The sequence below is a fragment of the Odocoileus virginianus genome, chromosome 19 (genome assembly GCF_023699985.2).
Source record: "Odocoileus virginianus isolate 20LAN1187 ecotype Illinois chromosome 19, Ovbor_1.2, whole genome shotgun sequence".
In the NCBI taxonomy this organism is placed as follows: domain Eukaryota; kingdom Metazoa; phylum Chordata; class Mammalia; order Artiodactyla; family Cervidae; genus Odocoileus; species Odocoileus virginianus.
In genome coordinates this window covers 32,355,375-32,380,117 of record NC_069692.1, presented here as the reverse complement: position 1 = coordinate 32,380,117, position 24,743 = coordinate 32,355,375, and the positions used below count along the sequence as shown (strand labels likewise).

Here is a 24,743-nt window from a genome sequence, read left to right as displayed (position 1 = left end):
TTTTTGAATGTTGAGCTTTAAGCAGCTCTTTCACTCTCATTAAGATGCTCCTTAATTCCTCTTTACTTTCTGCTATAAGGGTGGTGCCATTTGCATATCTGAGGTTATTGGTACTTCCCCCGGCAATCTTGATTCCAGCTTGTGCTTCATCTAGTCTGGCATTCCGCATGAGGTACTCTGCATATAAATTAAATAAGCAGAGTGACAATATACTGCCTTGATGTACTCCTTTCCTAAATTGGAAGCAGTCTGTTGTTCCATGTCCAGTTCTAACTGTTGCTTCCTGACCTGCATACAGATTACTCAGGAGGCGGTCTGGAATTCCCATCTGTTGAATTTGCCACAGTTTGTTGTGATCCACACAGTCAAAGGCTTTGGTATAATCAATAAAGCAGAAGTAGATGTTTTTCTGGAACTCTCTTGCTTTTTCGATGATCCAGCGGATGTTAGCAATTTGATCTCTGGTTCCTCTGCTTTTTCTAAATTTTTGAATATCTGTAAGTTCACAGTTCAGATATTGCTGAAGCCTGGCTTGGAGAATTTTGAGCATTACTTTACTAGCATGTGAGATGAGTGCAATCATGCGGTAGTTTGAGCATTCTTTGGGATTGCTTTTCTTTGGGATTGGAATGAAAACTGACCTTTTCCAGTCCTGTGGCCACTGTTGAGTCTTTCAAATTTGCTGGCATATTGAGTGCAGCACTTTCACAGCATCACCTTTTAGGATTTGAAATAGCTCAACTGGAATTCCATCACCTCCATTAACTTTGTTCGTAGTAATGCTTCCTAAGGCCCACTGGACTTTGCATTCCAGGATATCTGGCTCTAGGTGAGTGATCACACCATCGTGATTATCTGGGTCGTGAAGATCTTTTTTGTATCGTTCTTCTGTGTATTCTTGCCACCTCTTCTTAATACCTTCTGCTTCTGTTAGGTCCATACCATTTCTGTCCTTTATTGTCCTTTATCGGCATTCTTTGGAACTCTGCATTCAGGTGGATATACCTTTCCTTTTCTCTTTTGCCTTTCACTTTTCTCAGCTATTTTTTAAGGCCTCCTCAGACAACTATTTTGCCTTTTTGCATTTCTTTTTCTTGGGGATGGTTTTGATCACCGCCTCCTGTACAATGTCACGAACCTCCATCCATAGTTCTTCAGGCACTCTGTCTATCGCATTTAATCTCTTAAATCTATTTGTCACTTCCACCATATAACTGTAAGGGATTTGATTTTGGTTATACCTGAATGGTCCAGTGGTTTTGCCTACTTTCTTCAGTTTAAGTCTGAATTTTGCAATAAGGAGTTCATGATGTGATCCACAGTCAGCCCCAGGTCTCGTTTTTGCTGACTGTATAGAGCTTCTCCATCTTTGACTGCAAAGAATATAATCAATCTAATTTGGGTATTGATCATCTGGTGATATACATGTGCAGACTCGACTCTTGTGTTGTTGGGAGTTTGCTATGACTGGAGCGTTCTCTTGGAAAAACTCTGTTAGCCTTTGCCCTGCTTCATTATGTACTCCAAGGCCAAACTTGCATGATAACCCAGGTATCTCTTGACCTCCTACTTTGGCATTCTAGTCCCCTATGATGAAAAGGACATCTTTTTTGGGGATTAGTTCTAGAAGGTCTTGTAGGTCATCACAGACTTGTTCAACTTCAGCTTCTTTGGCTTTAGTGGTTGCGGTATAGGCTTGGATTACTGTGATATTGAATGGTTTGCCTTGGAAACGAACAGAGATAATTCTGTCATTTTTGAGACTGCACCCAAGTACTGCATTTCAGATTCTTTGCTGACTATGACGGGCTACTCCATTTCTTCTAAGGGATTCTTGCCCACAGTAGTAGATACAATGGTCATCTGAATTAAATTTGCCGATTCCAGTCCATTTTAGTTCACTGATTCCTAAAATGTCGATGTTAATTCTTGCCATCCTCTTGTGTTCACTGCTAGGGTGTAAAATTTTAATTATGCTGCTAAACACTGCTGATAACATTGATTAATTTGTTTGCCAGTCATTTATTAAGCTTTTAATGCAGTGCAGGGAAAGCAGGGGTTTAAGAGTCTGCAAAAGCACAAAAAAACACTGCAATGTATCCCATTAACAGTAGCACCTTCTAAAAATTGTGAGAACAATGGAGAGATGACATGCAGAGGTGACAGCTGTTTTCTAAGAGAAGAGTAGTTAGAAATGTAGGCCAGGAAGAAAAGTGTTTAAGATACTGCACTTGGAAACACTAGTGGTGCCGGTTAGAGAAGGGAGGTAACAGAAATGTAGAAACGATTGTGAGAAATCTTGCATGCCAAGAAGTTTCTCCATTTTACTGTTTATGAACCCAGGACACTACCCCATTCTCGTTCAATTACATTTTTACAGCTTATAGTATTCTCATCTTTTTTCATTTCTAAACATTCTGTAAAATGTCTTTATCCTTTCTAATTTTGTTTACTCATAGGTTGTCTACTTGTGATTAGATTTGTTCTAAGCTTATTTTACTTTTTAAAAAACTAGCTTTAAAAATATTTTTATAGGACTCAAGTTAATACATCTAGTTTATTGTTTTTCTACTTTGTATTTAATTTTATTTTTTCAACTTTGGTATTTTTCCATTTTTTAGCATTCTATTTAATATTATCTAGCAGTTAAAATTTAATACTTAACTTATTATAGTCCCTACATATCTGTTTCATTTTAGAGCATAATTTGAACTCTGAATTATAAATTTGTCTGTACTAAGTAAACTTTCATTATTTTCTGATAAGAGTTTCACTCTCTCTTTTCCTTCCATGAGCACTTACTGAGCTCTAAGTGTCAGAAGAATAGTTTTTCAAATGACTGGGTTTCATATCAACTTATCAAATTCAAAGTGTAGAAGGTATGTGTGTATGTGTGTCTATATCTATCTATATATACACACATACAAGTGTGTTTGTATGTAGATAGGAATATATAGTTTTTTATCATATAGAATTTCTTTCAAAATTTCTATTGCATTTTGTTGCTGTTGTTCACTAGCTCGGTTGTGCCCAACTCTTTGCTATCCCATGGAGTGCAGCACACCAGGCTTCCCTGTCCTTCACTGTCTCCCAGAGTTTGCTCAAATTCATGTCCACTGAGTGGGTGATGCTATCTAACCATCTCATCCTATATTTTTATATATTTACTAGGCTTCCATGTAAAAGTCTAATTTAAAAAAGGGCTTCTTACCTGGGAAAAAGTTTGAAAACCTCTGATGTGATTTAAGTACACATGACTTGAAATGAATTTGGTAAGCTAATCAACTTCAACCAAATTCCTTTATGAGAGAATCCATTAAAAAAGATTCTCAATCTGTAACAAAAAACTATACAGTACTATTATTTTTTTAAATCTAGGAATGTTTAATGTTCTTGCTATCATAAAATAAGGGGATTCATGGGATATACTTACTTGAGCATATTTTAGTTATTTCTTTCAGTTTTTTATGACCTTCTTAGTGAAAAGTTACTTGCCTCATATTGGCATCTTCAAGTTACTATACCTAAGTGAGCAGCTCCCAACATTGGATTTCACCTTGGATATTTCAATACAGTGCATACATGGGCTGGGAAAATCCAAGGTCCCGCACTCCCTGACACAAATATCACTTACAGGAACTAAGAGAAAATGTGGCCCTGTCCCTTCCAAAATCATTCTGTAAGTAGGACAAAAATGAATCTGCTTACTCACTGTAATGGGTTATATCTGGGCTTATTTGAGGATTAAATAAAACACTATGAGATATACACATAGCTTCCCAAGCAAATCCAACCCAAGTCAAGGAACCCTAAGTAAGGGGAACTGATGTCCCTACTTAAGAAGTCTCCTTTACGTATTATAACTAGACTCCTTTACAGTAATTAGAATGCTATCTTGAAATACATTTACTTATTTGGCTGTACTACATCTTATTTGCAGCACATGTGACCTTGCTCTTCCTTGCTGCATGCAGGATCTTTTAGTTGCAGCATGTAGGAATTTTTAGTTGTGGCATGTAGGATCTAGCTCCCTGACCAGGGATTGAACACAGGGCCCCTGCATTGGGAGCATGAAGTCCTAGCCATGGGACCACCAGGGAAGCCCCCTAGAATAATTTTAATTATACCATAGTTCTATTTACTATTGGTGGTGATTTGAAAGGATATGAAACTGATTGTTAGCATTAAAATCATTCAACACAAAAGTTATTGAGTATATTTTTAATGCCTTTTGATGTTAAATACACGACACCTTGCAAACACTAGAGATAGTATTTTTCTGCTAAACCCCCATTTAAAAACTACTGCTATCTTTTTAATCTAAAAATAATCTATTATACTCATAAGTTTGTATGAGAAATATTTTCCTTTAAATATGGATAATTAACTTTATGTCTTAAACCACATCTTGAAACTCTACACACTATACAGAGTAATCTGAAAATATTAATAGTTGAAAACTAAAAAAAGTTAACATTTTACAGTTTCTTCTTTATCATTAGCCCAAAAAATAGGCAGCAAATTTTTATAGCATTTTCCCTCACATAAAATCTAAGTTTGGACAAAGTCTCCCTACTCACTGAAAGTAAATTTAGTTAAAACAACTAATGTTAGTTCAACACTGTTAAATACAACAGATTTGGCTTTTGTTCTATTTTTCTCTTTTCCAAATCTCTCTCATGCCAAGGATGTTGTGAATTTAGTACCTAATTCCATCATGTAATTTTAGAACCTGAACAGAATCTACATCGCATTAGAAAAGCTCCCTATGGTGTGTCTATGCTAGTTATAAAGTGCCATGTGAAGCACTGCCATCTACTGGAAATGTCTGATAATCACAAGAACAAATTAAAATAGGAACTTAGCTTTTTATAAAAATATTTATGAGCACTGCTCTGCACTGCACTAACACACTGGAAATATGAGGAGAATCATATAGATCATTCTGTCAAGGAGATTAAAATCTAGTGAGGGCCACAAATAAAGACAGAATTAACTATAACAAGTTGTGAAATTATAAGGAAGACTGTAGTAAGTGCTAAAAATGTGCAAAGAAAGGGAATACAGAAGGAACACAGAAAAGGTGGAATTCATGCCGAGCGGTGAACTAGGAAACACTTCATAGAAGAAGTGATACCGGGCAGATTCTAAAGAACAGTAGGTTTTCAACAGATAGATCTGTGGAGTAATAATATATAATTCTGCATTTATAACCCTTAATCTCATAAAATAAAGATACATTCTGACTTAAGTAAGATTAGTTTCATCTCTGAAAGAGATGGAAAAAAAAAGAGGCATTGGAAAAAAAACTGGGGAAGGAAAAAATTTGGTTCTGTGTGGTTGGAACCTAAGTAACTAAGGAATAGAGTGGAAAAGTTAAAATTAGACAAATAGATCAGGGTTTTAGTAGACTTTTATGTCCAGCTAAGGTATTTAAACATTTTTCTTAGGATAAACAAACAGCAAGTCAGCAAAGGTTTATGAGCATAGTACTGATAAACTAAACAATTGGAATTTGGCTATATTATGAAGATGCTAATGTACAGGATGAATTAATATATTATATATTTAAATATTGCTGTGCTGTGCAGCGTTGCTCAGTCATGTCTGACTCTTTGCCACCCCATGGACCATAGCCCACCAGGCTCCTCTGTCCATGGGATTCTCCAGGCAAGTATACTGGAGTGGGTAGCTATGCCCTCCTCTAGCGGATCTTCCCAACCCAGGGACTGAACCCAGATCTCCTGCTTTGCAGGTGGATTCTTTACCATCTGAGCCACCAGGGAAGCCCAAGAATCCTGGAGTGGGAAGCCTATCCCTTCTCCAGGGGGTCTTCCCAACCCAGGAATCGAACGGGGGTCTCCTGTGTTGCAGGTGATTCTTTACAGCTGCATTACCAGGGATATTTACATATTATATATCCATATTACAAACATATTATATGTTCCTGTATCTTCTAATAACATATTTATAATTGCACTGTTGCTGCTGCTAAGTCGCTTCAGTTGTGTCCGACTCTTGTGAGACCCCACAGACAGCAGCCCACCAGGCTCCTCCATCCCTGGGATTCTCCAGGCAAGAATACTGGAGTGGGCTGCCACTGCCTTCTCCAATGCGTGCAGGCATGCTAAGTCGCTTCAGTCATGTCTGATTCTGTGCAACCCCACAGACGGCAGCCCACCAGGCTCCTCTGTCCACAGGATTCTCTAGGCAAGAATACTGGAGTGGGTTGCCGTTTCCAACTGCACTACATATAATTAAAAACATAATATATAATTTTATATATTTTACATCATATAGTTTATAAACTACATATAGAAAATTATACTATTAAACATTTATAATTTATAAGATATTTATGAATTTTAATGAATGCCTCAAAGTATATATGGTACATAATGTGTGTGTGTCTGTGTACATGTGTATACAGCAGCACTCTTGCAATCTATTTTCTCCCTCAATTGGAAGTGCTCAAGAAAGAAAGATGCCCTGGTCAAACTCCCTTGAAAACATGCTACTGATAGTCCTCTTGGCAATTATACTAATGGTATTTACTTGACCTCTAATGCTCTATAGTTGTAGGAAAGCCTTATCTTTGTAATGCTTTTAGCTGATGGACATGGTCTCTCCAGATAGCTCAATGCAAACAAACCAGGAATGTATGGACTCATGTGGCCTGGGCTCCCTGAAAAACATCACTAAGCTATGTACATATCAAGGTACCAAGCCAAAACATCTTATGATCAGGAAGCATCACCATGGGAAGTAGTATATTCTGTTAACCACAAACTCACTTACCCCCTATGCTAATCATATGCACTGCTTTCTATGTCAATCATACCTCAACAAAGCTGTTAAAATTTTTATTTAAAAATCTCATGATCAAAATAGCTCGCTTTTGCATAAATGATGCCCTGAATGATTCTTTTGAAGACTTCACAAGTAAACTAACTGCCAGAGCAAAAGAAGTGGCGGCAGCTGCAGACTTTTCACAACCACATGTATTCTTGACGCTGTTCTAAGTTGAGTATTAGCTAAAATCTCTGATTTTTGTGTGTCTACTCGAATATTTCAACTCTTTGTATTCTGTGTCTGTGTGTCTGTATGCACATATTTTTATATGGTAAAAAGTGGACATGTCTTAAAGAGTCCTCTAATTCCATCCCTACTATAAAACCACTTTTACAGTTGTTTCATATGCTTTCACATCTATGCACCCTACTCTACCCCAGCTTAAAAATCTAAATAGAGGCAAGAAATTTGTTAACTACATCCACACCACCTAGAACCATGAAGCTGGCACACAGCAGGTAGTTAACAGATGTTCAGTAAATGAATGAATGAGAATATATCGCCCTTTCCCCGCCCCGGGATTGTGCTATATATACAGGACCCAGCTTGCCTTTCAAATGAAAATTATAACCTGGATATCTTTTAAGTCTGGTTCTTATAGCTCTGTCTCATTCTTTTTAAAAGACTGCAAAGTAGCATTTTATTTGATGACTGTATTAGGATTTATTCGGAGAAGGCAATGGCAACCCACTCCAGTACTCTTGCCTGGAAAATCCCATGGATGGAGGAGCCCGGTGGGCTGCCATCTATGGGGTCGCACAGAGTCAGACACGACTGAAGCGACTTAGCAGCAGCAGCAGCAATAGGATTTATTCAATCATATTTTCTTTTGTTGAACATTTGGGTTGTTTCCAATATATTTTGCATTAACAAGAAAGCATCAGTGAATACTGGTGTTACTGTATCTATGTTTCTGTGCTATTATTTCCGTAGGTTAGAACTCTAGGAGGAAAAGCATAGTTTAGTGAGAGTTTTCAAATTACATTTTTTTTTTTCACTTTTGCCAATCTAATGGAAGAGGAATGTCTCAAGTTAATCTGGATTATTTTTAAGCTTCTTTTCTAAGATTTTCAGTATTTTTATTTCCACTGTAAAGTGCTTTTTCCAAATTTTTAAAAAACTTGTATTTCTTACTATCAACAACCTCAGATATGCAGATGGTCCTGCCACTCTAATGGCAGAAGATGAAGAGGAACTAAAGAGACTCTTGATGAAAGAGTCTTGGTGAAAAGGCTGGCTTGAAGCTCAACATTCAAAAAACTAAGGCCATGGCATCTGGTCCCCTCACTTCATGGCATACAGATGGGGAAACAACTGAAACAGTGACAGACTCTATTTTTTTGGGCTCCAAAATCACTGCAGATGGTGACTGCAGCCATGAAATTAAAAGATGCTTACTCCTTGGAAGGAAAGCAACGAGAAACCTAGACAGCATATTAAAAAGTATAGACATCACTTTGCCAGCAAAGATCCATACAGTCAAAGCTATGGTTTTTCCAGTGGTCATATATGGATGTAAGAGTTGGACCATAAAGGCTGAATGCTGATGAATTGATGCTTTCAAATTGTGGTGCTAGAGAAGACTCTGGAGGGTCCCTTGGACAGCAAGGAGATCAAACCAGTCAATCCTAAAGGAAATCAGTCCTGGATAATCATTGGAAGGACTGATGCTGAAGCTCCAATACTTTGGCCACCCAGATGCCAAGAGCTGAGTCATTGGAAAAGACTGATGCTGGGAAAGACTGAAGCAAAAGAAGAGGGCGGCATTGGATGAGATGATTAGATAGCATCACTGACTCAGTGGACATGAATTTGAGCAAACTCTCGGAGATAGTGAAGGATAGAGGAGCCTGATATGATGCAGTCCATGGGTTTGCAAAGAGTAGGACACGACTTAATGACTGAACAACAAATATTTATTAGTTTACAATAACTTTTTAATTACAAAGGACATCTAAGCTTATTTTATGTGTGACAAATAATTTCTATTATTCTTACATTTTATCTTTATGGAGGTATCTTTACTGGTCAAAAGTTTTTAATGCATATTCCAATGAGTCACATGTTTCCTTTATAGCCTTTGGAGTTTTGCACTTTGCATAGAGTGTATCCATGCCAAGGTTATTTTCAAAATGCTCTCTTTAATACACTGAGTTTTGTCTGATATAGTTAAATCATTAATTCATCTAGAATTTTATGGTATATTTACCAGATTAAAATACATTATTTTAAAATATTTGAAAATGCAACATAAACTTCATAAGTTCTGTACTCCCTTTTTTGTTTAAATTCCCATAGCTAGATCTAGATGACAGCTATTCAAGATAGGAAATGTGAAAGAATTTATGTCTATCTAGTTACTGGGGTGAGGCACAGTGTTAAAGAAGAAGGAACACTTGGAGGCGACTCCCACACACTCAATTTGGGCTTGAGAACTCAGTGAATTGTGATGCCCTATATAAATATATGGGAGAAACGACAGAGTTTCTGACATGTTTATCAAGAGATGTCTTTGGAATATCAAAGTAGAAATACCAACTATGTTTGGACAGGACTAGAAGTCAGCAGAGAGATATGGACTACATACAGAGACTTAGGTGATACTGGCAAGGAAGTGCTTTTTTCCCAGGGTAAATATTTAGAATAAAAAAGAAGATGGCAAGTGACTGGATCTTGCGCTGGAAGAGGTCACTGAGTGGATGTGAAAGTGAAAGTCGCTCAGTTGTGTTCGACTCTTTGTGACCTCATGGACTGTACAGTCCATGGAATTCTCCAGGCCAGAATATTGGAGTGGGTAGCCTTTCCCTTCTCCAGGGGCTCTTACCAACCCAGGGATGGAACCCAGGTCTCCCACATTGCAGGTGGGTTCTGTACCAGCTGAGCCACCAGGAAAATCCAAGAGTACTGGAGTGGGGAGCCTACTCTTTCTCCAGGGGATCTTTCTGACCCAGGAATCCAACTGGGGTCTCCTGCATTGCGGGTGGATTCTTTACCAGCTGAGCTACCAGCAATGAGTGGATGTGACTGCTGATTAATCCACAAGCTGGACCTCGGCAGTCAGAGGATTCTCACTCCCCTTTCAGCAGGGAGAATTTAGGCATGGAGAAAAGTGGATGAATCACTAACATTGTCCTATGTTCTACCATTATGTTAACATTGTTTAGTCAACTGCTCCTCAGTCTTTTGGCTAAGATCAAGTGTAACACTGCTTTGTCAATAATAGATACAAAACACAGGTTTCGAAGTTTTCCTGTGTTTATTTTGGTTAAAGAGACTTCAATAAAATAAGACTTGAAAAGAAGAACAATCAAGTACTTTTAACATAAAAATGAAATACCTATAGGTTTATCCACACTAAAATTATATTTTCCCCCATACACAACACATATTAATATTTCTTTGAATGCAAGATTAAAGTTTAACAACTTACCCCTCAAAATAAGCATACATATAACTTCCTCTTACCTGCCGTAAAGTTCGTGCCACTATGCTTTCTAATACTGGTCCTCTATCTTCATGCAGTAAATGGACTTCATCAAGAATAAGGAGCTTTACAATTTGGGAAAGAGCTACATCTCCAACACTCTTTCTTGTTACTACATCCCATTTTTCTGGTGTGGTCACAAGCATCTATAACACAAGAGAAGATAAATTTAAAAGAGGAAAAAGATCATATATTACTTAAATTTTCACTGTCATTCAAAAAGAAATATGATTGACCACTTATATACAGATCAAATAAAAGGTGTTAAAGATACCCAGAATGATATCTGATTCCCTATATACAACAGTCACTTCTCTATAAGTTGTGATATTAAGCAGTTATTTAAAACTCAGTAAAGGTAGTCTGTCAGTAAACTGTACTGTAAAGTGTACAAATTACACAAGCATATTTAAAATGTATCTTACAATATTAAAGAAAAATGACAGTATCTTTTAAACAAGTGTGTACTGATAATGGCTTTCATTTGAAAAGGGATAAAAACAAGTGAACAAAGCATTAAAAGGAAATGAAAAGGATACCAGGAATCTGCTCTAGGAATGGTCACCTGTCTATACTTCTCCAAATTTGGAGGAAACTTTACTATTGATACGCAGTTTTAAAAAACTACCACCTTTAATATCAACTAATATATGCAGCTCTTTATTCCAAAAAACAATACACATACCACAGCATAACTGGCACATAGTAGCAATAAAAACAATGGGTCACCGGAGACCCAGGGTACCCAGAGCAGAAGGCGAGCCCAGGGTATTTATGTTAAGTTCTTAGAAGAGACCATTTGACGTGAGCTGTGATTATAAATCTATTTGCTTTCTACATATTGAATTGGCTTGTGTCCTCTAAAAGCATACAATGGCAGAGAAAAAGACAAGTTTAATAAACCTCCTACTAAACCTCCTACTATGATAATATTATACTAGTATATATTTAACATGTGAGGTAACAAGTCAAAAACTGAAGTTTTCTCTTAGCCAGTATATCAGATTATAGAGCCTGATGGTAATCAAAATTCAACTATTTCGTGAAGCAGTTAAATGAGATGGGAGTCAGATTGTTCAACATTTTTGTTGTGCTATTACTCTCATGTCTGTTTTGAAGTTGCTTACGGGAATGGTGATCTTATTTTTTTAGAATGCAAATCACATACTTCTTAATAAATGCATAATCCAAGTTTATCAGTATAACCTGTTGCATTATTAGAGGTATCACGATCACTTTGAAATAAACTATATCAACCACAAAATTAAGCATTTGTATTTCAATATAACATTAATTGGCAAACTATAATGAAATAGATTAAGGCATTCATATCTAAGGTGCAAAATACTATGAATCTAAAGTTACTTAGTTTAATTTGCTAGAGTTAAATGGTAATATTGAAGCCACATCAAATGTTACATTGATAAAAATATGCTACTGGAATTAAGTATAAACAGATGTATAATGAATTTTAAGATCTAAAATGGTTTGAAACATTCACTATGCATTAATTAACATCTTTTATATTCCAATAATTTAAACATAACTTCTACTTTGAAAAATGACAATTTAAAACAATCCAAGATATATCTTACAAATATGCTCAGGGATCACTCACTAACAACTCTTTAACTGAAAATCCTAAAAAACATGCCCATGTGTTTTCAAAAGCAACAATTCTTCTAAATTGTAAATTCATATTACATTAAAATATAAAATAAGCTTACAATTGATAAATGTTAAGAAAGCTACAAAGTATACTACAAAGCTAATAATGTGGTAACAACTAAATTTTAAAATAAAATTTTTCAGATATAAGAAAACTATACTACCAAACCTTAAAAATCCATTTTAGTATTTTGTTTTCTATACTTTCAGCACAGTGAGAAATGACTTCATTTACATTACCATTTCATTACTCTAATTCCCTGAACAAAAATGGCTAGAAAATAAAGTGTCACATTTGCTTAATGAATTGGAACTCATGCAAGACATTTCCATCTGCTCTTGTATTAGGGCATGGGTTAACTGTCAATATTTTTACTGTCAACTGAAATTTCTCTCAATACATGTACTTTATTCCTTTAGGAGTGTAAAAATCATTATTCCAAACGGTTCCAATTTTAGCCGAACCACTGGTAAAATGGCATGGTTGAGATGCTATCCACCACTATTGTGTCAACAATTTGGTATATTCAATTTAAAATGCTCCATCCATTTGACAGCTAAAGCAAAAGACCTAAGCCTTGCTAGAACCACTTCATCTTGTAACTAATATAAACATAATCTTTTGCCTTTTAAAGCATTGTGACCTTGGGGAAATCACTTTATCTCTCCTTCCTTTTTTTGTCTATTGCATTATCTCTGACATGTAACATATACAAATGTAAATGCACAATGTGATGATTTGATACACATACATACTGTAAAACGATTACCACAATGAGGTCAGTTAACACTTTCTTCCCCTCACTTCATATCACTTTTGTGTTTGAGTGTGTGTGTGTGTGTGTGTGTGTGCGTGTGTGGTGATAATATTTAAAATCTGCTCTTACCAACTTTTAAGGATATAACACAGGAATGTTAATTATACTCACTGCACTGTACATCAGATCCCCAGAACACATTCATCTTAATATCTAGAACCTGCATACTTTGACCAACATTTTCTCATTTCCCTCATCCCTAAGTTCCTGGCAACCAACATTGTACTCTCTTTCTTTCTTGAGTTTGGCTTTTCTTCCCCCATATAAAAGCGAGAACGTAATAGTATTCGTCTTTTCTTTTCTGACTTATTTCACTTAGCATAATGACCTCAAGGTCTGTTCTATTGTGGGAAAAGGCTGAATTTCCATTTTTTATGGCTGAATAATATTCTATTCTACATACATGCCACATTTTTTTTGTCCATTCATTTCTTGGTGAACACTTAGGATTGTCTCCATATCTTAGCTATTGTGAATAAAGCTGCAAAGAACACCAGAGAGCAATCTCTCTTCAAGATAATGATTTCAGTTCCTTCTGATTTATACCCATAAGTAGAACGGCTGCATCATATGGTAGTTCCATTTTTAACTTTGTGGGAGACCTTCAAACTGTTACATTCCCAGCTTACAACACCAGCTTACAACAGTGCACAAAAGATCCCTTTTCTCCACATCCTCACCCATATTTTCATCTCTTGTCTTTTTTGATAACAAGTCAATCTAACAGCTGTAAGGGGATACTTCATTGTGATTATGACTTGCATTTCCCTACTGATTAGTGAAGTTCAATATCTTTTACTGTACCTGGGGATCATTTGCATGCCTTCTTTGAAAAAATGTCTATTCTAGTCCTCTGTCCATTTTTTGTTGTTTTGTTTTTGGTTTGGCTTTTGTGTTATGTGTGTGTTTTGCTTTTGAGTTGTGTGGATATTAACTTCTTATCAGATAGATGGCTTGCAAATATCTTCTCCTACAGGTAACCTTCTTATTCTGCTATTTCTTTTGCTGTGTGGAAGCTTTTTTCACTTCTCTTTCATGGGCTTTTGGTGTCATATCCAATAATCATTCATGATCAATGTGAAAGAGCTTTTCTCTCTATGTTTTCTTGAAGTAGCAGTTTTACAGTTTCAGGTCTTACATGTAAGTCTTTAATCCACTTTGAGTTAACTTATTGTTAACTCAAGTTAAGTGGCTTCAGTCCTGTCCCACTCTTTGCGACCCTACGGACTGTAGCCCGCCAGGCTTCTCTGTCCATGGGATTCTCCAGGCAAGAAAACTGGAGTGGGTTGCCATGCCCTCCTCCAAGGGATCTTCCTGACTCAGGGATCTTCCCAACCCAGGGATTAAACCCTCTTCTCTTATGTCTCCTGCATTGACAGGCAGTTTCTTTACCACCAGTGCCACCTGGGAAGCCCCTTAATTTTTTGTAAGCAATATAAAATAGGTGGCCATTTTCATTCCTCTGCATATGGTTATCCACTTCTCCCCATACAATTTACCAAAGAGATCATTCTTTCCCAACTGTTTTCAGCTCAACGGTCAAATATTAGTTGATGGTATATGTGTGAGTTAATTTCTAGTCTCTCTTCTGTTCCATTGGTCTATGTGTCTATTTTTCTGACAGTACCATACTTTTTGATTACTATAGTTTCATAGTATAGATTAAAATTAGGAAGTCTGATACCTTCAGCTTTGTCCATTCTCAGGATTGCTTTGGCTCTTTGGGTCTTTTGTGGTTACATACTAACTTTAAAAAGCATTTTTCCATTTCTGTGAAAAATGATAATGGAATTTTGATAGGGATGCATTGAATCCATAGATGGCTTAAGATAGTATAGACATTTCTCTTTCAATGTATGAAAGACATTAACTCTTTCAACGTATGACAGACATGAGCTATCTTTCTATTTATTTATTCCATTTATTTCCATTTATTTTTCAATTTCTTTCCTCAGTGTCTTACAGTTTTCGGTATACAGATCTCTCACTTCCTTGGTTAAATTTATTTCTAAGCATTACATTTTTTTTGATGCTTTTGTGTACGGGATTATTTATTTCTTTTTCTGATAGTTAGTTGTTAGCATATAGAAATGCAATTTCTTTTTTTTTTTTTTTTTTTTGCAATTGATTTCTGCATGTTGATTTTGCATCCTGCAACTTTACTGAAGTTGTTTCTTAGTTGCAGAAGTTTTTTCCTGGAGTCTTTAGGGTTTCCTATATACAAAATCGTATGTGCAGTGACCATATTACTTCTTTTCTGATTCAGAAGACCTTTATTTCTTTTTCTTGCTTAATTATGTGGGCTAGAACTTCCAGTACTATGTTGAACAGGACTAGTGAGAATCTGCACCCCTGTCCTGATCTAAGCAAAGAAAGACCAACCTTAGGAAAGTTTTCAACGTTTCACTGTTGAGTATGATGTTAATTATAGGTTTGTTATATATGGACTTCATTATGCTGATGACAATTCCAACCCAATTTGTTGAGAGGTTTTAATCATAAAAGGATGTTAAATATTGCAGGAAAAAGTTTAAAAATGAAAGACATAAAATATCATGTGTTTAGACAGCATGTGGAGGAACTAGAACGCTCATGAAACAATGGTGGAAATGAAAACTCACACAACCATTTTGAAAAGCTGCTTGGTATTACCTACTAGAGATGAACATATTTAAGTCTTGTGATCAGCAATTCCATTCCTAGTGTATTATGTACTGAACAGAAATGCACATGTACTTATACCTAAAGATGTATTTTAGAATCTTCATAGCTATACTATTTATAATACTTCAAAACTGGAAGCCAAATTTCCATCAATAATACAGATAAATAACTTATAACAGTTATACAATGAAACAATTATACAACAAAAATGAGTAAACTATTGCTGTATGCAATAATACAGTAAAAATCTGAAAATCTTGTTAGTGAAAAAATCCAGTTATACAGTATAAAACTTCATGGATATGAAGTTTTGAAACAGGTGAAACTAACATAAGGTGTGAAAAGCTAGGAGTCATCTTTGGAGAGGAAGAAGGACACAGCAAATGGGAGAGAAATGAGGGAAGATTCCGAAGTGTGGTAAAACTATTTTGATCAGTGTGGTGCATATATCAGTGTATTCAGTTTAGGAAAATTTATCAAGCTGTTCACTTACAATTTCTGTACTATTCTGAGTATGTATTTTACTCAGTAACAGTAAGCTGTGCACACACATGCTATTATAATTACATATAACTTATAATTACAAACAAAAACTAAATGGCAAGAAGGGATATCTGAACTGAACAGGCGAAAGGTAAATAAGAGTTTGCTAGATAAAGAAAGAAAAAAAAAAAAACGCATGCTACAAAGAAAAATAAGCAAAATTTGTTCTTTGCGCTTCTAATATGCATTAGTCACATATCATCTCTTGTATAATCTTTCTATGCACACCACAAGCATCCTGAGGAAGGAATCAAATATAAAATCTTATACATAGAAGTCCACATTCTTCAAGCTACTGATTGGATTTCTTTTTCATACAAATGACAACTTCTAAATTTATGTCAATTTCCTGATCACTTATCAATCTTCTCCTCAACCAGAGACCTCTATAAGCACTAAAAGCAGAGAGATAAGAGTTTTGATATATTTATAGGAAGTTTTTGAACCAAGAAGAGAAATTAGACACCTATTTTAGAATTCATAATTCCTGTATTTCCTTAATGTTATCATTGTTGATGTCTATTTAAAAATAAGATTTATTCTTATTTCTCAATATTCATGTTTTCCATACACAGACCAGTCCATAAAACTTTCTAATTCCAATAAATTAATTCATTATACAGAAATTATATCACTAATAGCAATATATATCCAGCTTAAGACAGAATGTTTGTGATATCTAAATACAGTTTTATGCTTAACAAATCCTGTTATATCTATTTAAAGCTATACAAGTCACACTGATATCCTACTGAATTTTAAACATTTTAAAAAACATTTTGACTGTTGGAGCAGTATTTTTCCTTGAGGCAGATGGCTATAAATTAAAACTAGATTTAAAATGTTAAGTCAAAGGAATATAACAAATTTTAAAAGTGAAAGCATGCTTTCTTACCTTTACTATATTTAAAATTAATTTTGAAATTTTTGGTACTTAGACTGTAGAAAAAAATTTTAATTGTTTAAACTCATTACATTAGATTTTAAAAACAGAATGGTAAGATATTAAAATATTGTCATTAAAATCTAAGAGTATATCACTATACTTCATCAAGTCACAAGAGCTATTGATTTTGAGCTATATCATCATTTTATGTGTCACTAGGAAGCTAAAAAAAAGATAAATTTTTCTAATGTCTTACAATTGATGAAATACTGTACATTTAGTTGAAAATGTTTGGGATCTATTAACTATGCTAAAGAACAATATTCAAGAATGTGTGCTCAATACATTTTCTGTGTGAAAACAGTCAGCCTGGAGCTGTTCCAAATCACATTTTAATGCTATAAACTTAGACCATGCAACTGTTTGCAGGATTTAGGAAATCTATCTTCCTTTTTAAAATACATAATCACATACTTACTCAACCAACAAGCCTATAAATTATATGAATGTTTTAATGTCACGCGGTTTAAATTCTGTAAACACACATATAATTACAGTTATACTAAACTCTGCCTTACAAATGTCAGTTCTGATCGATGGCAACAACCCCCGTAATGGAACCTGACAGCCTGCAGATTACACCTGCCCCCTGGGACACTACAACAAATCAGTTCGTTCCAACTACTTTCTTTTCTACCTTTTTTATGTTCCTTCCTCTCCCACCAATTCACATGCCTGAGTGCACACGCACACATGTGAAGCCCAAAGTATTCTGAAGTATCTAGCTATATACTTATGTCAAGGATCACAGCTTTCAATTATAAAATGAAAATATAAAAGTTATTTGGAGAATCTTCAACTACAAAAGTATCCTTATATTTTTGTTGAAAGTATAGAAATGGTCAAGCTAAAGCATAAGGAATATAATCTGAAATGTATCTTGGCATCTTGATGTTCAGAAAAAAATCTGTACGATACTATTTTTAGTTAAAAGCTCAAAGGTAAACATTTACTAAATAAAGAAACAAAGCATAATTCAATAAGAAATCCTAATATTTGCAAAGGAACAGAGCATGGAGTTCTGGAGTAAGGGATAAAAGGCTCCTACAATATATAGCTCAAAATTAAACATTTAAGAAAAATACTTTTTAGATTGCATGTGTTTATAACTGGAGCAGAATTATATTTGCAGTTCTTTTGGTCAATTTAAAACACTTTCCAACAATCTCAGAACATATATACTGAACTATAGCCTCATCAACATAAGTGTGTAAAGAATACAGTGCTTGATTATCCTAAAACTTAATTACACAAAAAGAAAAATGCAAAAACTGGTTTATATTGCAATGTGTAAAAGTCATGAAGACCTAGCTCTCGTCATTCTAACTGCCTGTCCATAATACCCTAGGATTTAGTTTAGTTCCATTAAAGTCTCAAAGAGCAGGGGTCTGATATAACTTACAATGATTCCTATTCTGCTCACTCATAAAAGATATTTCTTGAATATGACTAACTTGCAGAAAAGAAAATGGCAACCCAAGCCGGTCTTCTTGCCTAGGAAATCTCATGGACAGAGGAGCCTGGTGGGCTACTCCATGGAGCTGCGATAGAATCCGACACGACTTAGCAGCTAAACAACACAACAATGACTAATTTGTGGTAGAAACCTGTCCTGTTGTAAATCTTGTCCTGTACAATGAGGATATGACTCATACTGAATGCGTTTCCTTGGTTTATTATAAAGTAATTTTTTTCCCTCCCAAATCAAACAGGTATATGTGCCCTTTGAAAGTGGGAGAAACATCCTCTCTCATATGACTCTGAATATTTGATAGTTTGATAGTCATTACCTCTTTCCCTACACCTGTGAAGAGCTCAGACTGAGGACCAATTTCTTACTAAAGTGAAATGCTTTAAAATATTGTATTGTGGTACTAAACCTGAAACCTCAGATGTGTTGAGCTAAAAAACAAAATGTATTCTGCAGCTCTTCATAAAAATGTTAATGTGAAAATAATACCAATTTCATCTCTTAAAACTAATTCTAAACATTCAATACTAAGAGGTTTTACTAATTCAAGAATAATTAATCAAACATTTGGAGTCTGCTATTTCAGAAAGAAGAGATACTTGAAGACAAGATTCTAAAATCTTATGAGGAAATTATGGCAGGACATAAGCTGCTGAAAATGACCACAATTAAGGAAATTAGCTGTTTTTATTGTTAATCTACTTCCTTTATTTGAATTCTTTTTTTTTTTTTTAAGGCAGGACATGTGTACTATTTAATTATAATGTATGGTTATCCAAAGGAGAATTTCTTAATAAAACTTTGCGATTAACTCACTCAAGTCAATGTCTTCTGATATTTTTCTATGGTTAAGAACACAAAGATAAAAGGCAAGAAGTTCAGAAGCGTATACTTCAAGGTGAAAACACAGCAAAGAAGTGAAAAGTGGCCTAAACTCTCTCTCATATAAGGCTATGAAATGCAAATGTCGCCTAAAAGGGGGCAGTTAACCTTGTTCACGGAGAAAGCAATGGCACCCCACTCCAGTCCTCTTGCCTGGAGAATCCCAGGGACGGGGGAGCCTGGTGGGCTGCCGTCCGTGGGGATGAGAAGAGTCGGACACGACTGACGTGACTTGGCAGCAGCAGCAGCCTTGTTCAAGAAACTGCCACTGAATCTGCCCACAGCTACACATGTATAAATTACACACACAGCACCAATACAACTACAGTGCAGAACTGAGTGAAATTACACATTTTCCTGCATTTTTTCCCCTCCATTTCCTTACATTTCCTACAGTCTAACAAACTTACAGCACAGAAAGAGATCAAACAAAATTACTTGTTACTGGTGTTGAAGTGGTTTAACAGAAACTCATATTCAATTAAAACGAGGCTTAAGAAAGTGATAAAGAAGGACAAAAGCAAACATACCCAAAGAATTAGCTAATATAATATATGTGATTAAGTATAAAACCGGGCTCTAAGCTTTCTTAACACCGAATTGAAAAAAACAGAAACAAAAACACAACTGGGAGTTATATTAGCAAAGGGGGGGGGGGGCATAGGAATTTCTAGCATTCAACCCCTCCCCTCAGAAGCATTACACATTAGGAAGAATTATCTGCACACAAACACTGCTTCGCAAAAACCAAGGATTCCAGGTAAGAGATTACCACCTGTGGGTGAAGCACAGAAATAAGACACAGTGAGGCGGGTAGGAAAGATACCTTCACATTAGCCTCACGACTCGTCCTCTAAGCCCAGGAAACCCAGCACAGAGAGAAATACCTTTCCAGTTGGAGAAGAAAGTAAAACCAAGTACCTAACTGCAGGCCCCGACATCAGGCCAAGCCCAAGGCTGTAGGGCCTCCCCACCTCCCCCAGCTCAGCCCCAGCTCCTACTACCTCCAGCCACCCAAGGCAGGGCTGCTCCCGAGCCTCGGGCAGCAGCCAGGGTATACCCACCAGCAGGCTCCTGGGAACCCACACCTGGTAACTCGAACGGTGCTCAACATCGCTAATCATCTAGTCAGTGCACACAAAACCACAATGATCCCAACACGTCACACTTGTTAGGATGTCAGTTACCAAAAAAGAATACCGGTGTGTGCAGTAGGAAAACACTACCCAAATAATTATGACATTGCAACTGAAGAAGACTTGGTTAAATCTGTCAAACTTCCAGGGCCCCAGGACTCCCACATTCATTCTCTATTCAGTAACTAACTGTTTTTCACTATACTATACATATTTCTTTTAAGCAAATCAGTCACCGAAAGAAGATTTTGCCACACTGTGCAATAGCAGAGAGCTGAAATTAGAGTGTAGTTCTGCCTGGCTGGGGCATTATCATTACCTTTACTAACTTAACATGGAGAAGCAGCTTTGTATTTTAACTTATATTTATTTGATTGTTAGTGATGTTTAACACCTTATTTATGAAACTGCATTTTTTCCCTTGTGGTAAGAGTCTACTCATATATATACTATTTGGGTTTATATCATCAATTCACATAAATTCAGCTTTTAATGGAGATGTTAATTATAACTAGTGGACACATTTAAGATGGCAATTTGGCAAAATCTATCAAAATTTTAAATATGCAAACCCTACGTCCAGCAATCTTACTTCCAAAATTCTATCCTAGAATAAAGACATACGGACAGAGAGACATGAAGTTCTTTAGAAGGCAATAAGGAAGATCTATACACACTGATATTAAGTGGAAAAAGGCAAATGTTATACATTTTATACAAACACATACACATGTGTACATAAATATGATCCATTATTAAATTAAAACAAAATCACATATACATATATTTCTCTACATTCTCCAGCTTCTGAGTTTAAATGTTTAACTTCTTTTAAACCACAACTTTTTCTTTAAACCGCAACTAACAGCACCTTTTTTTAAAACCACAATACCCTAATACTATTTCCTTTTCACAGGCTTCTGCAGCATCACTGTGCTCATACTTTCTACATTAGCATCTAATACACTACGTTGCTTGCTTAAATATTTGTCTCTCTCAATAAACCACAGGCACAGACGAGTCGGGGCAGTGACAGCCATTGTATCTACAATGTCTTCAAGTGGTCTGCCGCGCTGTCCACACTCAAGGACTGCCAATGGATTATGTATTTTCGCAGACAGTAATTACTCCCCATATTGGTGGTAACAATTCTTGCCTAATAAGAAAGTAGGACAAATATTTCTATATTTAATAGCAGGATTGATACAACTTATGTTCTACTACATAGATACTTGAGTTTTAAAAAATTTACGTCTAGGATACTGTCACATAATAAATTTTGTGAATTAGCCATGGAAATACTCTCCTTAATCCATTCATGTAAATGTGCCAAACTGACAAATCAAAAAGCTTACACAAGAAACAGGTCCATTTACTGAGTCCTGGGGAAAGACAGCACTGGCACCCCCACCGCTCACCCTGTGGCCTCAGGGATGACACTCCAGGTTTCTGGTACCTAGATGCTACCTACTTAGGATGAAGGTATTGAGGAAAGGTGGGATCTAGATGGCTCCTTATGTAGTAAGCTAAATAAGCTAAGTGGCCTGTATCCTCAGCTTATCAGGAAAAACAGAATTGCATCTCAAGTATCCTCCAAAGAGGATTAAATATAACTTGAACATTTTGCAATCAGGGCTTACAGGTTTTTTATGTTCCCCTCCTGCCTCTTTCTCCACCCCACCCAAACCTGCCCCAGGCCTTTCCCATCAAAACAGGCCAGCTTTTCACTTCCTACGTCTCACAGCCAATAGCTGAGGACTCCAAACATAATTTCCTACTAGGCAAAGGAGAGTGGATAGCCCTATTAACATGGACCAAAACCTGTATTTCTATAAGCAAATTTATCAACATTTCTAAGTATTCTTATAGCCATGTCTCATTTATTGATGCATTCTAATATACTGTGACTGCTTAATGAAAACACATTCAGTATCTTTCATTCATGCATTTATCAAATACTTATTGTGTCTCTACTACTGTAAATCTTACAGTTTCTGCTACAAATTAAAAAAAAGTACCAACATGTCATAGGGTTTTAAAGAAAGGGAAACAAGTGAATACATTAAAACATTTAGAATAATGCCTGACACAAAATAGGGATCCATTATGTTTTCTAACATCATCGGTATCATCTTCTTCTTCCTCATTGTAATGAGCCAGGCATGATGCCATGAGCTATGCAATGGTGAAGAAAGATAAAGACAGATAGCCCGTGATCTCACAGTATTGGAGGTTGTATGGCAATACACATTAGTCAAAAAGTCATAAAATACAAATTTTTACTTGTGATAAGCTACTGAGAATAAGCTCTGAAGTGTTACAACAAATTATAACAGGAAAATTTGACCTAACCAGAATCAGAAAAGCCTTTATTAAGAAAATGACATCTGACATAACATCTAGAGGACAAAAGGGAATTAATTAGGTGAAGGAGAAAAAAGAGAGTAATAAGCAGATGCAGTTACAGGCATAAAGCATATGGGAGACAATATGGATGGGAGAAATTGAAGACAGGCAGTGTGCAGCTGGAGCAAGGAGGATGAGAAGAATGGAGACTAGTGGAAATAAGACAGGCAGGGGCAGACTTCTCAGCCATTTAGTCACTTTCAGTTGTATTCTTGTCACTCCTTACAGTAGCCTGGAAAAGTACAAGAGGCTTTTTTTTTTATTGCTATTGTTTTTCATACAACAGAGTTATGGGAATAGAAAAGGGAAGGAGTAAAACTGACCAGGTTGCTTTCCTGACTGTGGACGGAAGAATTGGAGGGGGCAGATTGAATGCTGATATTCCAGTTAGAATACTATAAAAGTAATCAAGGCGAAACATAATTGGAACCTCAAACTAGGAAGATGTCCTAGTGAAGATGGAGAGGACATGGACAAATCTAAGAAATACTTAGGAGATAAACTCAATAATCAATAGGGAGGGGTGCTGAACTTATTACATTTACCTTATATTTAAATATAGGCTATATATAAGCTAAATATAGTCAATGACTTTATCTAAATATATATATAATATAAAAACATAAGCTACAGAAAATTCTCCTGTGTCAGATATTTTACTACTCTTTACTAAATCCCTTATTCAGGATGAGATAATCACAAATAAAACATTAAGAAACACTCAGTACAGCTACAAGTTACCCTCTGACAAAAGTTTTCTAATTTGATTTGATAATATAATAGAAGAAAATTAAAGCTGGTTAGCCTCTTCATCTCTCCTAGGTCATCATTAGTTGCCAATACTTATACTTGTGTCAAACTCCTTTTTACAGATTCTACCCCCCAATAACTGTAAGACTAAGTTATGAGGTTAAAAGGAAAAAAAAGATACTGATATAAAGGAATTCTAGAAAATGATGCCTATTATTTATTGACAATAATTAACTTCCAAAAACTTTAGTATGTTGCAGATTTCATTACAGAGTCTTTGAGAACTAAAGAAAAACACGTATGTTTAGGGATCTGCAATTATGAAAGACCACAGAGATGATATACCCTCGAATATTTAATACATATCATATAGCTGAGAAAGAGAGGTAATTTTTTCAAAATGAAACTAATATTTGTGGTTAGTGAGCTCCCATCTGACCACATAATGGTGGAAGGATTTTTCTCAAATTTAGTAAGTAATCAAAATACTTGGGATGAGCATCATAGTTCTCTAGACATTTCCTTTTATTTTTACGTCCCTGTTTATAGGAAACCCAGATTGCTTCTAAGAATGCTATGTATTGTATTATAACTTTATAATAGAAAATATCCAGATTTTTCACTTTTAGGAAGAAGAAAATAATAAAATTTCTTTTGGTTTTTGATCTGAGTTTCAGTAAGTTAACATGATATATTTACAAGCAGCGTTCTTGAACTAATTTGAAAATAAATTTTTTAAGTACTTTGCTCTTTTTACTTAATATCCACAGGAGTATAAAACAATCACATGATTAAAAAAAGAAACTAAATGTTGATGGAAAACAATACAACAAGAGAAAAAAACACATGGACAGAACATAACCCTTATGCCTCTCTTCACTCCTCTAATACTACAAAACAAGCTAATTTTATTTTTTTTTGCAAAGGAACACTCATGCAAAGTTGTTAGTCTAAATTGTTTTCAGAGAAAGTTTACTTTCAAATTATTCTCTAAGAAAAGCATCTCACATAACACATGATTTGCAATCACTAGACAGACATTTATGTATCAAAAATTATAGCTCTCTTACTACCCTTTCCAACTCAAGTTTATTACAAAGAACAAAACAGTTAAAAACAGCAG

At 35.6% G+C, this 24,743-nt stretch overlaps 1 protein-coding gene across 3 annotated transcripts in view; it reads right to left on the bottom strand.

The window, feature by feature from the left end:
• The window catches only part of ASCC3 (activating signal cointegrator 1 complex subunit 3), a 320,082-nt gene that overhangs the window by 184,176 nt on the left and 111,163 nt on the right, over nt 1–24,743 (bottom strand). For all 3 annotated transcript variants that reach the window (XM_070450058.1, XM_070450057.1, XM_070450059.1), the window contains one exon: nt 10,318–10,482. In XM_070450058.1, the coding sequence (XP_070306159.1) occupies nt 10,318–10,482 (165 nt within the window). The remainder of the gene's footprint in view (nt 1–10,317; nt 10,483–24,743) is intronic.